This window comes from Anolis carolinensis, chromosome 2 (assembly GCF_035594765.1).
Source record: "Anolis carolinensis isolate JA03-04 chromosome 2, rAnoCar3.1.pri, whole genome shotgun sequence".
NCBI lineage: Eukaryota > Metazoa > Chordata > Lepidosauria > Squamata > Dactyloidae > Anolis > Anolis carolinensis.
The window spans coordinates 293,008,580-293,022,921 of NC_085842.1; the positions used below are offsets into that span (position 1 = coordinate 293,008,580).

The following is a 14,342-nucleotide window of genomic DNA, read 5'->3' on the forward strand; positions in this document are numbered from 1 at the left end:
AGGGGCTATTTTTTTTTATTTTTAATTGACGGGTGCTCACCCCGCCACGGGCTGGCCTCGAACTCATGACCTCATGGTCAGAGTGATTTAAGGCAGCTGCTCAACAGCTGCGCCACAGCCCGGCCCCCTGGAGAAGATATTTTAATGGAGAAGAGTGTACTCTTCCCTGGGTGAAGCAACTGAAAAATGAATCCTTGGTATTATACAGGAGAGAACTAAACAAAGGAAACTGAAGTGTATGGGCACAATCCATCTCCCATCCTCACAGTTTTAGGAGTAGTACAAACACATTGTTAGCAGGAAAATTTACTCCCCTGGTCTATTCTCAACTGCTCATATCTTCTGATTGTGGAATTGTCTTGCTAAAATGAGAGCACGTAACAGGGTTTACTAGACACAAGCTTTATACCATCAGACTATAGTTAATATTTAGCCATGAAGTTAATAAGGCCTTTAGAGCCCACCTGCCAAATAACAAAGACAATACTCTTGATTTCTTAGTTAAAGTATTCACAAAAGTAGATGCTGTCCTTTAGGGAGAACCTTAGCATCATATACAATAGAAACAAATTAAAATACTTCCAGATGTGGATAATACGTTAAAAACGTATGGAATACAACAAAAGTTCAAAAAACTTAAACACAGATAATAATTTTAAAGCCAAGTTCATTTCAAAGTAAGATTATTCTCAAAGGCTTTCATAACAAGCCATGTTTTGGTTTGGCATCAGAAAGAAACTGGTGGCACCGGCATTGCACCCTTGGAATGTCACAACTGAGAAGACCCTCTCACATGTCCTCTCACTTTGAATGTGCTATATTGGGAACACACAGAGAAAGGGTCCACTTGCAGAGCTCAGTTCTTAGACAAATATATACAGAGAAAGATGCTTCTACAGATATTGAGATCTAAAGATATTCGGGGCTTCAAATGTGATCTTCAGTTCCTTGAATTCAGAAGCAAGTTGGCAGCTAGTGCAGTTTCTTTAAGCCTGGTATTATGTGGCATTCAGGTTATCATTCTTGCTGCTTCATTTTGCAGTTGTAGCTTCTGAGTGAAAAGAATGTACAAAATTTCTCCAGGACAAACAAAAACACAAACCAAAAATGTACCATCTTATAGCATAACATAAAAAGTCTCAGATTATATCAATTATTGCATGGGGATCATGTGCTAAAAACGATGCCATTATTCATGAAAAAAAAATGTGAGGACATGTCTTATTCTCCATGGCTAGACCTCTCTTGTGACCTCTCAGAAACCATCTTTGGAATCCTAGGACTGCCCTATAAATCCATCCATTGCATACCATAATTATTTAAGTGTCTGTAAGATGCACTTATTTGCACAGAAGCTATTAAGAAGACACTTGCCTAATGACATCACTTTTTTTGTTGATGGCTTAATGGACATTTCTTTGACCTTTCTGTTTTATTACTATGCATGTCCTTGCTCAGAGTTTGGAAAAATCTGGAACCTCTCAGCCAGCATAGCCACTGGTTTAAAAAGGCAATTACTCAAAGCTATGCCTTTGTGAATGAGATTTAAGAGTGTGTTTAATTGACAGCTGATGGAAACAGAATTCTAGACTAGATGGACTTTTGGTTTGATCCTAGAAACATATTTGAACACATTGAGTTGGATCCACATTGGCTTGGCAAGTGCAACTGGCCTGGTGAAAAAAACACTTTCTCCTCATACCCAAGACTGCCTTCCTAGTTCCCCCAGATTCCCCTAACTCACTATAGAGACATTTTGGCAGGCTTACTGGGCTGCCAGTCGCGGGGGCAGGGGGTGAGGGAAAAATACTTTCACCCATCCAGTTCTGGAAGCTAATTCTGAACCCAGTCATGTATTGTTGTTTTAAATAATAACTTTAAAAAGAAAATGAGATAATCTAAACTTTATTCTAAACTTGCTGAAATGTTTATCATATGAAGGCAAACTGGGCTGAAAAAAGCCCTCCTTTAAAATGCCTTGTGAAAAGGCAATGAGACTCTCATCAGAAAAGTTCTTGTCAACAAAATAAATTTGTCATTAGACAGCAACCTACTGAACTCTTTGGAAATGTTTACTGGCTAGCAACACATTTATTTACAATGTGCCAATCTGATGTTCATTTCAGATTGTTCCAGGAGATACTGCTCTCATTTTGGTCTCTCTCTGTTTCAGGCATGCTCCTTTCCCCCCTTTTTTCCCTTTAGTGAATCTGCAACACCGTTTATCTTTTGGAGATCAGCAATTTCAATAGTTGGTTGCATTGTAATTTCCTGCAATATAACTTTCTTTTCAGAAAGAGAGAGAAGAAAATGTAGACCCTTGATTCTGTAGCTGTGTCAGAGAATGAGAGTGAAAATAAGAGGCAGAAAGGTGAGGGAGAAGTGATAACTTGGTGGCAGATTTAAACACATGAAAACGACCACTCATCAGTGAGTTGTAGGGCCTGCTTGTTAAGACTGGTATGAATTGGTATGGAATTTCCTAATTGAAGGTCTCCTGCAGTGATCTGAAATGATTTAAGTAGACAACATATAAACAAACCCATCTTAAGAGACATTATAGTGTAACAACTTGTCTCTGCCCTACCAATACTTCCTCTATTGATCATTCCACTCCACAACTTACTGTGTTCATAAGTAGTATGATAGAATCAGAGTGTTATCCTCATAGAAGAGGCCTAAAAATGAAATGCATAATCATGTGTGTGTTACAAATGAACAGATGGCTGATAACCCATTGGTAATTGCCCATGTAAAAATAAAAGGAAATTTTCCAGGAGATATATAATCTATAGTTCTTTATTGATAACTTTTTTATTTAAGAAGTTAACTGATGCTATTTAAATTAACTGAAAATCCCAACAAGCACCACAAAACATTGACCTGCTATGTCTCCTCACAGAATTATAATGTAAAGTTTGGACATGACCAAGAAATACATTCTTAGGACTTTTTAGAAAAAGCCCTTGGCAACATTTCTTGGACCATTACAAATAAATAACTACTGGCAATAGATGGTGGAGAAAACTTTCGAAATAGAGTAAAGGCAATCTATTCTGAACAAGTTGCAAAAATACAGATAAATGATGACTTCACTCAAAAAATAGAAATTCAGAAAGGGATCAGACAAGGATGTCCACTTTCGCCTCTACTTTTTATGCTAGTAGGGAAGTACTGGCAAAGCAAATTCGATCAAATACTAATATGAAAGGTTTAACAATTAAGAAAGAAATCTACAAGATAAGACTCTTTGCAGATGACATTGTGATTTTGACACAAATTCCTCTACAGATTATTCCAAAAGCATTAGAAATAATTATGGAATTTGAAAATGTGGTGGGGCTGTCAATCAACCGAGATAAAACAAAAATTATAACTCATAATATGAATAAAGAGAATCAAGAGATGCTGAAACAAAAGACAAAAATTGATATTATAACTAAAGTAAAATATCTGGGAATTCAATTAACAAATAATAACTTTGAACTATTCAAAAATAATTATGGAAAGTATGGAAAGAGATACAGAAAGATTTACAAAGCTGAAACAATTTGGACAGGGTTTATTGGATAAAGACTTCTCTTTTTTTCTCTCTCTTACTTTTTTCTTTTTCTTTTTCCTTCCGTCACTTACAAGACTTTGGATACTTGATACTTTTAAACAGAAACAAAGAGATATATATATATATATATATACGTAAAGGGAAAGCTTTTCCCCTGACATTAAGTCCAGTCATGTCCGACTCTGGTGGTTGGTGCTCATCTCCATTTCTAAGCCAAAGAGCTAATGTTGTCCATAGAAACCTTCAAGGCCATGTGGCCGGCATGACTGCATGGAGTGCCATTACCTTCTCTCCAGAGCGGTATCTATGGATATACTCACATTTGCATGTTTTTGAACTTCTATGTTGAAAGAAGCTGGGGCTAACAGCGGGAGCTCACCCGCTTCCCGGATTCGAACCGCTGACCTTTCGGTCAGCAAGTTCAGCAGCTTAGTGGTTGAATATTCCCTACTCAATACTAAATTAAATGTTTAGATTTACTATGTAATTATTGAAATTAGATAAAGGATTTAAAATAATTTAATACATATAAAATATAATTATTAGAGATAAATTTAATAGTTATTGAATTTCACTTAAATAAAAGCTGTGTTTTATAATAATAATAGTAATAATAATAATAATAATAATGACAATGAAGAGGAACTGGAAGAAGAGATTAGAAGATTGTGAGATAATATTGGAAATATTTATTTATTTATTAACTACATTTATACCCCGATTTATTAATTTATTCATTGCATTTATACCCTTCCCTCTCTCACCCCGAAGGGGACTTAGAGTGGCTTACAAGTTATACAGTAGAGTCTCACTTATCCAACATAAACGGGCCGGCAGAATGTTGGATAAGCGAATATGTTGGATAATAAGGAGGCATTAAGGAAAAGCCTATGAAACATCAAATTAGGTTATGATTTTACAAATGAAGCACCAAAACATCATGTTAGACAACAAATTTGGCAGAAAAAGTAGTTCAATACGCAGTAATGCTATGTAGTAATTACTGTATTTATGAATTTAGCACCAAAATTTATTTATTTATTTATTTATTTACAGTATTTATATTCCGCCCTTCTCACCCCGAAGGGGACTCAGGGCGGATTACAATGAACACATATATGGCAAACATTCAATGCCAATAGACAAACAACATTCAGTTTTAGACAGACACAGAGGCATTTTTTTAACATCTTTCCAGCTTCACGATTTCCGGCCACAGGGGGAGCTGTTGCTTCATCGTCCATTGATGGCTGTTCTTCCTCTTCTTTTCCTCATGAGCAGTTTTATGGTGTTGTAGATTAGTTAAATTAGCCTCCCGCATAAAGCGTCCCTAAATTTTCCCTAATTGACAGATGCAACTGTCTTTCGGGGCTGCTAGGTCAACAGCAAGCCGGGGCTATATATATATTTTTTAATGGTCAGAGGCTTAACCCGACCCGGGCTTCGAACTCATGACCTCTCGGTCAGTAGTGATTTATAGCAGCTGGTTACTAGCCAGCTGCGCCACAGCCCAGATTTTGAAAACAAAATCTGTTTTCAATATATCACGATATATTGAAAACATTGACTACAAAAATGCGTTGGATAATCCAGAACATTGGATAAGCGAGTGTTGGATAAGTGAGACTCTACTGTATGTACATACAATATATTATATCATTAGCATAGCACAATATTAGCATTATATATTACTATATTTTACTATGCCACTATACTGTAATATTATTAGTAATATTACATTTAATATATAATATATAATTAATATTTTATATTGTATTATTATTAGTATTATATTGCATTACATTATAATATTAGTATCAATATTATATGTATATACAATATATTATATTATTACCATAGCACAATATTATTATATTATATAGTACTATGTTGTTGCTGGGGGGAGGGGCCCCTAACTGATGGCAAGTCTTGATAGTGTAAATTAATTTGGTGGTAAGAACAGCAAAATTTGATGGTAACGACAACACAACCCAAACACAAAAAGCTCTCCTGCTTAGGAGACTGGCTCCCTTCCATTCAGCGGTCAGTGAAAGATAGTGAGAGGGTCACTCAGCAGTTGCTGGAGAGTGCCTGGATGGTAGTGGGCTTATTGTTTGGTGACAATTACTCCTCCTGTTTACATGGATTTTTTGGGTATTTTATCATCATCAGTGATCACTCATGTCAGAGTGTGATTGCCCTCCAAGTGTAGGGTCTTGGCAGTGGCTCAGTATAATTCTTGTAATTGATATGAAGAAATATGTGTATGAAAAATGCTTATTTTTTTCAATGTAATTAGGACATTAAGAAAACTTTGGACATTGATAATTTCCCCCCTTTTCTTTAATTTCTTCCTTCTTCTTTTGTAACATATTTAATATTTGTCACTGGTTAATCTACTAACAATAACTCCACCTCCCCCCCTTTTCTATTTTTTCTTTTTTTTTCTTTTTCCTGTTTCCCCCTATTTTTCTTTTTGCTTTATAAAGTGGCGAAGTGTGTTAAAGCACTGAGCTGCTGAACTTGCAGACCGAAACGTCCCAGGTTTAAATCCCGGGAGTGGAGTGAGTGCCCGCTGTTGCTCCAGCTTCTGTCAACCTAGCAGTTCGAAAACATGCCAATGTGAGTAGATCTATAGGTACCGCTCCCGTGGGAAGGTAATGGTGCTTCATGCAGTCATGCCGGCCACATGACCTTGGAGGTGTCTATAGACAATGCTGGCTCTTCGGCTTAGAAATGGAGATGAGCACCAACCCCCAGAGTCAGACATGACTGGACTTAACATCAGGGGAAACCTTTACCTTTACTTACCTTATAAAGTGAATATTTAAAATAATAATAAAAAGAGCTGTGCTTTGAAAAAAAATAAACAACGCAAAAAAAAGAAACTTGTTAAAAAATCCTGATCATGAGAAGAGAAAGGTAGTGAAGGTTTTCATAGGCACATGGCTGAAGTACACAGTCTCTCCATCTCCATACCATTCCCATTCCACACAACCAACACCATTCCTCTTCTGCTCTGGCTTTAATGAGGCCGGTGCTGTGAAAATCCATATGAAATTTAAAGTAACTTTTCCAGTAGGCATGTTGAACACACTTGGCAGGGAGGTTTCAAAGAGATGGAGCATTTGCCCTGGCCTGTCATTATTCTTTCATACTCCAAATGCCTATATGTGTGTGTGTAGATCAGAGAAACATGGCAGAGAAGTGTGTAATAATAGAACATGAGTTGCTATGAGTTTTCCAGGCTGTATGGCCATGTTCCAGTAGCATTATTTCCTGACGTTTCGCCTTCATCTATGGCAGGCATCTTCAGAGGTAATGAAGTATGTTGGAAACTAGTCAAGTGGGGTTTATATATCTGTGGAATGTTCAGGGTGGAAGAAAGAACTCTTCTCTGATTGAGGCAGGTGTGAATGTTGCAATTGGCCACCTTGATTAGCATTTAATAGCCTTGCAGCTTCAAAGCCTGGCTGCTTACTGCCTGGGGGAAATTTTTGTCGGGAGGTGTTAACTGGCTCTGATTGATACATGTCTGAAATTCCTCTGTTTCCTGAGTGGTGTTCTTTATTTACTGTTCTGATTTTACATTTTTAAAAATACTGGTAGCAGATTTTGTTCATTTTCATGGTTTCCTCCTTTCTGTTGAAATTGTCCACATGCTTGTGGATTTCAATGGCTTCTCTGTGTATTCTGACATGATAGCTTTTAGAGTGGTCCAGCATTTCTGTGTTCTCAAATAACATGCTGTGTCTAGGTTGGTTCATCGTGTGCTCTGCTATGGCTGACTTCTCTGGTTGGATTCAACAGAAAGGAGGAAACAATGAAAATGAACAAAATCTGGCTACCAGTATTAAAAAAAACCCTCTAAAATCAGTACAGTAAATTAAAGAACACCACTTAGAAAACAGGAATTGCAGACATGAAACCATCAGGGCCAGCTAACACCTCCCAACAAAGGATTTTCGCAGATGGTAAGCAGCCAGATCTTGAAGCTGGAAGGCTATTCAATGCTAGTCAAGATGGCCAAATGAAAAATTCACATCTGCCTCAAACAGACAAGAGTTCTTTCTCCCACCCTGAACATTCCACAGATGTATAAACCCCAGTGACTAGTTTCCAACAACCTCATTGCCTCTGAGAATGCCTGCCATAGATGCGAGGCGAAATGTCAGGAGAGAATGCTTCTGGTACATGACAATACAGCTTGGAAAACTCACAGCAAGCCAGTGAAAGGCTTTGACAACACAGTAGAACATGAGTCTCCATCCGCAGGTGTGTGAGCTGCTTGCCTTGAAATTCCGGCAGCGCCAAGCCGCGTACCTGCAGGTGGCGACAAATGCCCTTGAAGCTCTGCGCTGTCCATGGTGCTGAAGCCTAGCCCTGTCCCATAGAGCCGCAGCGGCGCTATCCATGGTGCTGAAACCCCAGCGCTGCCCACGCTGCTGCAGCGGCGCTATCCATGGTGCTGAAGCGGCTGTACTGCTTGGAAGTCAAACCGGTTCAGAGCCCACAATGGCGATGGAAAAGAGAGGGGCAAAGTGGGGGACGCGAAGGAATAGGACCTCCTGGGCTCCCTGCTTGGCCAGCCAGTGTCAAGGAAGGCTGGGAGGGATCCCCTTTCCAAGTTCCTTGCAGCCTCAGATTCGCAGAGTGACTACACACACACACAAACAAACACACTCCCCCGCACTGCCCAGGGGACGGGAAAGAGCGAGTCCTCCTCCTCCCTCTCCCCTCTGGCAGCAGGTACATGGGTCCTCGGTGCCTCCCTCCCGCTATGGATTAGCTGCCCCCGTTTCCGCCAATTTTGTAAGCTATAGCCAAGCTACATTCATGATGTTACCAAGGAGGGCTGGTGTGAAGCCTTAGCCAAGCAATACCCCAGTGTACAGAAAAGTGGTTCTTTGGGAAGGTCTCTCTTCCCCCAGGTCCCCCTCAAATTAACTTTTGCTACGATCTCTCCTGGTTGACATCGCTGAACAAGCAGGAGACGGAGGACCGCGCGCCAACTTGGTCCTCTGTACATGGCGCTAGGATTGGGAGCTGGGGGAGGGGAGAAGAGCTGACGTATTGGGGGTTCCGTGTCCTTCATCGTCAGGACTCAGCTGTGCGTGTATGTCGAGGGGAAAAAGCGGAGGAATGGGTGCCGCGGGTTACACTTCCGCCTTTCTCTTGAATAGGGAGCACTTTTGAGGAAAAGGAGGGATTCCCGAAGGTGATCGCCCCCCCCCCCCCCGCTTTCCCCGATCTCCAGCGAGAAAACACCCGCCCAGGTGTGTATCTTGTGCGAAGAAGAAAAGTGAACGAGAGAGACAGAGGGAGGGAGGGAAGGAAGGGCAAGTTTGGAAATAAACCTAATAAAGAGAAGGAGACGGTAGAGAGAAGGGGGGGGGGGCAGGAGAAAGGGGCGCTACTTAAAAGGACAGAGAAGTGAGAAAGAGAAGGAAAGAGATTCCACCTGATCATGAGGAAGAACTTGCTAACTGTGAGAGCAGCTCAGAAGGGGAACTCTCTCTCTGCCCGAGAGTGTGGTGGAGGCTCCTTCTTTGGAGGCTTTTAAGCAGAGACTGGATGGCCATCTGTGGGGGTGCTTTGAATGCGATTTCCCTGCTTCTTGGCAGGATGGGGTTGGACTGGATGGCCCACGAGGTCTCTCCCAACTCTAGGATTCTGTGATTCTAGGACGAGAGGGCCGGCGGGGTGGAGGCGCAGAGAGAGGCGCAAAGGAGCCCAGCGGAGGAGGGACGGGGAAGAGGAAAGCAAAGGGAAAGAGCAGCGGCGGTGGCATCGGGGGGAGCGGGAGGGGGGAGGACAGAGGGAGCGACAGAGAGCTACAAAAGGGGCGAGGTGGGAGGGGTGGGGGAAAGGAGGGAGAGAGGAGAAGACGGGCGCAGAAGCCAGGAGGAAGAGGAGGAGGAGGAGGGCAGCGGGCGGGAACTGGAAAGGAAAGGAGACAGGAGAGGCAAGGAGAGAAGACGGATCAAAGGAACGAATACTGGCTGACGACGGAGGAAGTGAGGGAAGAAGGCGAGGCAGCCGCGCAGGAGAGACAGCAAAGTGAGCCACTGAAGGGAGAAGAGGAGAGAAAGGAGAGAGGGACGAGGGAGGGCAAGAGAGGGGCAGGACGGAGCCAGGGGCAGTTGGAGAGAGAGAAGAGAAGAGAAGAGAGAGCTGTCGGAAGAAGAGGGGGCGCGGAGGGCATCTCAGGACTCGCCTGGAAGTGGCGGGCGAGAGGGCAGGCCGTCCAAGGAGAGGAGGTGCCCGGCACTCCTCCTGCTGCCGTTTCTCTTGGTCCGGGAGATGCCCTGCCGGGGAGGAGATGCCGGCGGCTGCTTGGGACCGGGACTGGCCCGAAGGAGAGACCGGGCGGAGCGCCGCTGAGGGCCGGTCCTTCCTCCCCCTCCCGCCGTCGGGGGCCATGGTGACCCCCAGGAAGCGCTGCCCCTCCTCGCCCCCGGAGTGAAGCCCGCCTTCCCCCTCCTCCGGCTCTTCCTCGGCGATGGAGCCGCCCAACAGCACAGCCAACGGCAGCCAGGCGGGCAACTGGACGGCGGCGGCGGGGGCGCCTCCAGCCAGCCTGGGCTACCAGCTGGGCACCTCGGTGGCGCTGGGGGCGCTGATCCTGTTCGCGGTGCTGGGCAACGCCTGCGTGGTGGCCGCCATCGCCCTGGAGCGCTCCCTCCAGACGGTGGCCAACTACCTGATCGGCTCGCTGGCCGTGACGGACCTGACGGTGTCGGTGCTGGTGCTGCCCATGGCGGCGCTGTACCAGGTGCTGGGCAAGTGGACGCTGGGCCAGGTGACCTGCGACATCTTCATCTCGCTGGACGTGCTGTGCTGCACCTCGTCCATCCTGCACCTCTGCGCCATCGCCCTGGACCGCTACTGGGCCATCACCGACCCCATCGACTACGTCAACAAGCGCACGCCGCGCCGGGCCGCCGTCCTGATCAGCCTGACCTGGCTGGTGGGCTTCCTGGTCTCCATCCCGCCCATGCTGGGCTGGCGGACGCCGCAGGACCGCTCCGACCCGGACGCCTGCACCATCAGCAAGGACCCCGGCTACACCATCTACTCCACCTTCGGCGCCTTCTACATCCCGCTGCTCCTCATGCTGGTGCTCTACGGGCGCATCTTCAAGGCGGCGCGCTTCCGCATCCGCAAGAGCGTCAAGAAGGCCGACAAGAAGAGGAAGAAGGATGCCCCGGCGGCGGCCGACACCTGCCTCTCCCTCTCGCCCAAGCGCGGCGGCGGCAGCAACAGCAGCAACGGAGGCCCCAACCGGGCCCAGGAGCCGCCCGCCGTCGGGGCTCTGGGCAGCGTGGCCTGCGTCAACGGCAGCCCGGCGGCTTTGGAGGGTAACCCCGCACCCCGCTCTGCGAAGGCCCTGCTGCCCTTGCCGGACCCGCAGCCCCCGCAGCCCGCCACGCAGGCCACGCCGGCCTCGGAGCGCAAGAACCAGGAGCCGCGCACGGCGGAGGCCAAGCGCAAGACGGCCCTGGCCCGCGAGCGCAAGACGGTCAAGACGCTGGGCATCATCATGGGCACCTTCATCCTCTGCTGGCTGCCCTTCTTCATCGTGGCCTTGGTGCTGCCCCTCTGCACGGAGTGCTACATGCCGGACTGGCTGGGCGCCGTCATCAACTGGCTGGGCTACTCCAACTCCCTCCTCAACCCCGTCATCTACGCCTATTTCAACAAAGATTTCCAAAGTGCTTTTAAGAAGATCGTCAGGTGCAAGTTTTGCAGGCAGTGACACTGCTAGACCGGGCGGGAGAGAGAGAAGGAGATGGAGAAGACGGGGAAGAAGAAAGAGGAGGTGGAAGAGGTGGAGCAGGAGAAGGGACACTCACTCTGGCAGCGGAGAGGAAGGGGGCCGAGAAGCAGAGGGGCCCCGGGAGGGAGCGGAGGGGAAGGAAGGAGAGGAGAGGGGGTTTCCTGACTCTGGAGTATAGGGGTCTAGTGTCTAGATCCAGGGAAGTCATGTTCCCCGCTCTATTCTGCCTTGGTCACACTGTGTCCAATTCTGGGCACCGCAATTAAGGGAGATGTTGACAAGGAGGGCGACTAAAATGAGCAAGGGTCTGGAGAACAAGCCCTAGGAGGAGCGGTATGTTTAGCCTGCAGAAGAGAGGAGACATGATGACGACCATGTATAAATATGTGAGGGAAAATCATAGGGAGGAGGGAGCAAGCTTGTTTTCTGCTCCCCTGGAGACTAGGATAGGGAACAATGATTTCAAACTACAGGAAAGAAAGGTGATTCCACCTGAACATTAGGAAGAACTTCCTCACTGTGAGTAATTCAGCAGTGGAACTCTCTGCCCCAAACGGTAGTGGAGGCTCCTTCTTTGGAGGCTTTTAAACAGAGGCTGGATGGCCATCTGTCAGGGGTGCTTTGATTGCGATTTTCCTGCTTCTTGGCAGGGGGTTGGACTGGATGGCCCACATGGTTTCTTCCAACCCTATGATTCTATGAGATAGAAGGAGATGGAGAAGAAGTGTTGGGGAATCTGAGCTGTTAGGTTCAAAATGGCTTAGGATTGTAGAGCCAGAACTTTAGGTTCAAAAATATTTATTGAAGGAAAAGAAATACATTCATGATAGAAAAGTTCTTGGAGCTAATCGAGCTTACTCAATCTCATCTTCTAAGAAAGGTAAAAAGTCAAAAAGGTCAATGCAGCTACATTTTGCCTAAAGAGAGGCAAAATGTGTCCTTACTTGAAGGAAGAAAAGGCAGAAGAACAAAAGCGAATGGCCACATGGCCAGCCCAGGGTAATAAAAAACTTAAAAAGGAAATTCCCTCACAGAATTCATTGCTACATCATCAAAGGGGGGTGGAGACAGTGGCTAGCAGGAGGAGGAAAAACAAAGCCCTTTTTGGAAAACATGCATAGCAATGTGGGGGAGCAATCCCGCAGCCTAATCCTATCTCTAGCTACTCATTGAGGTCTGGAAACTTGATGACGCAAGACACTTGTGCAGTTCAGGGATGAAACGCAACAGGAGGGGGGTTTCTGACTCCTTTGCCTCCTTGCAACTCCTTGAGCGCCTCTGGCTTCATGAACTTTGCTTCACGTCTCCTGTTCCCATCATCGACTTTGCAGACCCTTCTTTCCCACATACACTGATGGGACCTGCACTTTGCTGTGGGGCACCTCCTGCTCCATTGCTTGAAGAATGGACCACCCTTTCCTTTTAGGAATTCCACAAAAAGCAGAGCCAAGATTCCTTTGAGAACATAGTCCTTCTTCCTCCGCCTCTCTCTCTCCTTCTCACCTTCTTTCTGCCCCCTTTTGCGAACTACAACTCTTCTTCCGCACAAAGCAAGCCACCCAGGAAGGTAGGACGTCCTTTGGAAGCCTGACTGTCCTGTTTCTTGTCATTCGTTCTGTGCATTGTGGTCGCTCCGGGACCTCGATTCCTTCTCAGAGTTTCTTCCTTACTTCTTGATCCCGTGGTCTCTGGAGGTCGGGGCTGAGAGAGTGTGATTTGGGGTTTGCAGACCTGGAAGTAACCAACAGGGTATCTGCACGACATTAACCACAAGAAAACCCATCCTATGCATTATAAAAATACAGAGAGAAAGAGAGAGAATGAAACCTCATCTTGTCTGTTGTTATTTTTCCTTCCCCTGTCTTCTTCTTAAAAACAAGGGAGAAGTGGAAAAGTTTATTGCTTATGAAGGCTGGAGTTAAGTATGAACTCTGAAAGGGAGCCGAGAAACCGAATCAGATCAGAGAAGAACTTACATTTTTTTGGGGGGAAAGGGGGGTGAAATGGGTGGGAAACACTGCTGTGGCTATCAGCTTCCAAGTCTGGTTTCTCTTCACAAGTGTGTTTTAGAGTGCATCTGCACTATAGAATCAATGCAGTTTTACACCACTTTAATGTATTGTGATGGAATCCTTGAAGCTGTAGTTTTACAAATTCCAGGATTCCATAGCAATGAGCCATGGTGGTTAAAGTGATGTCAAACCGCATTAATTCTACAGCAAAGAGGCACCTGCAGCAAGCAATCACTTGTAGAGAGAAATCCCATCTGAATTCAAGAATCCCACCTTGGGAAGCCAGGGATGGGGAATGAAATTCTGGTCCTTCATGCAGAGCAGTGGTTCTCAACCTGGGGTCCTCAGATGTTTTGATCCTCAACTCCCAGAAATCCAAACAGCTGGTAAACTGGCTGGGATTTCTGGGAGTTGTAGGCCAAAAACATCTGGTGACCCCAGGTTGAGAACCACTGATATAGAGGAACAGGCATTGTTGAAAAAATAGATGACTCAACCTGATCTCACAAGGGCTTGCTTAGGCTCCTTCTATACTGCCATATAAAATTCAGATTATTTGCTTTGAACTGGATTATATGACAGTGTAGATTCATATAAACTAGTTCAAAGCAGATAATGTGGAATATCTGCTTTGATAATCTGGATTATATGACAGTGTTGAAGGGGCCCCAGGTTTTAAGCTCTACCAGTTCAGCAGGTCCTAAGAAAGTAATGACTATCAGCCTAGGCACACTTTTTAGTGGGAAAGGATAAAATAATCAGAACTGTGCAGTGTTTTTGGGACTAGGCCTCTGGGGTCCCTTCAACACATCTGAATAAAACCCCATATTATCTCCTTTGAACTGGAATATATAGCAGTATGGACTCAGACAACCCAGTTCAAAGCAGATATTGTGGGATTTTCTGCCTTGATATTCTGGATCATATGACTATGTGGAAGGGCTTTGGGATGGTCTGTTTCAAGTCCTTCAGATCTGGTTTGAATCCA

The 14,342-nt window shown here is 45.3% G+C and overlaps 1 protein-coding gene across 3 annotated transcripts in view; it reads left to right on the forward strand.

The window, feature by feature from the left end:
- The first annotated feature begins 10,056 nt into the window (after nt 1-10,056).
- The window catches only part of htr1a (5-hydroxytryptamine receptor 1A), a 235,025-nt gene continuing 230,739 nt past the window's right edge, over nt 10,057-14,342 (forward strand). For all 3 annotated transcript variants that reach the window (XM_062972387.1, XM_062972386.1, XM_062972385.1), the window contains exon 1: nt 10,057-12,909. In XM_062972387.1, coding sequence (XP_062828457.1) covers nt 10,065-11,321 — 1,257 coding nt within the window. In that variant the 5' untranslated portion in view covers nt 10,057-10,064 and the 3' untranslated portion in view covers nt 11,322-12,909. The remainder of the gene's footprint in view (nt 12,910-14,342) is intronic.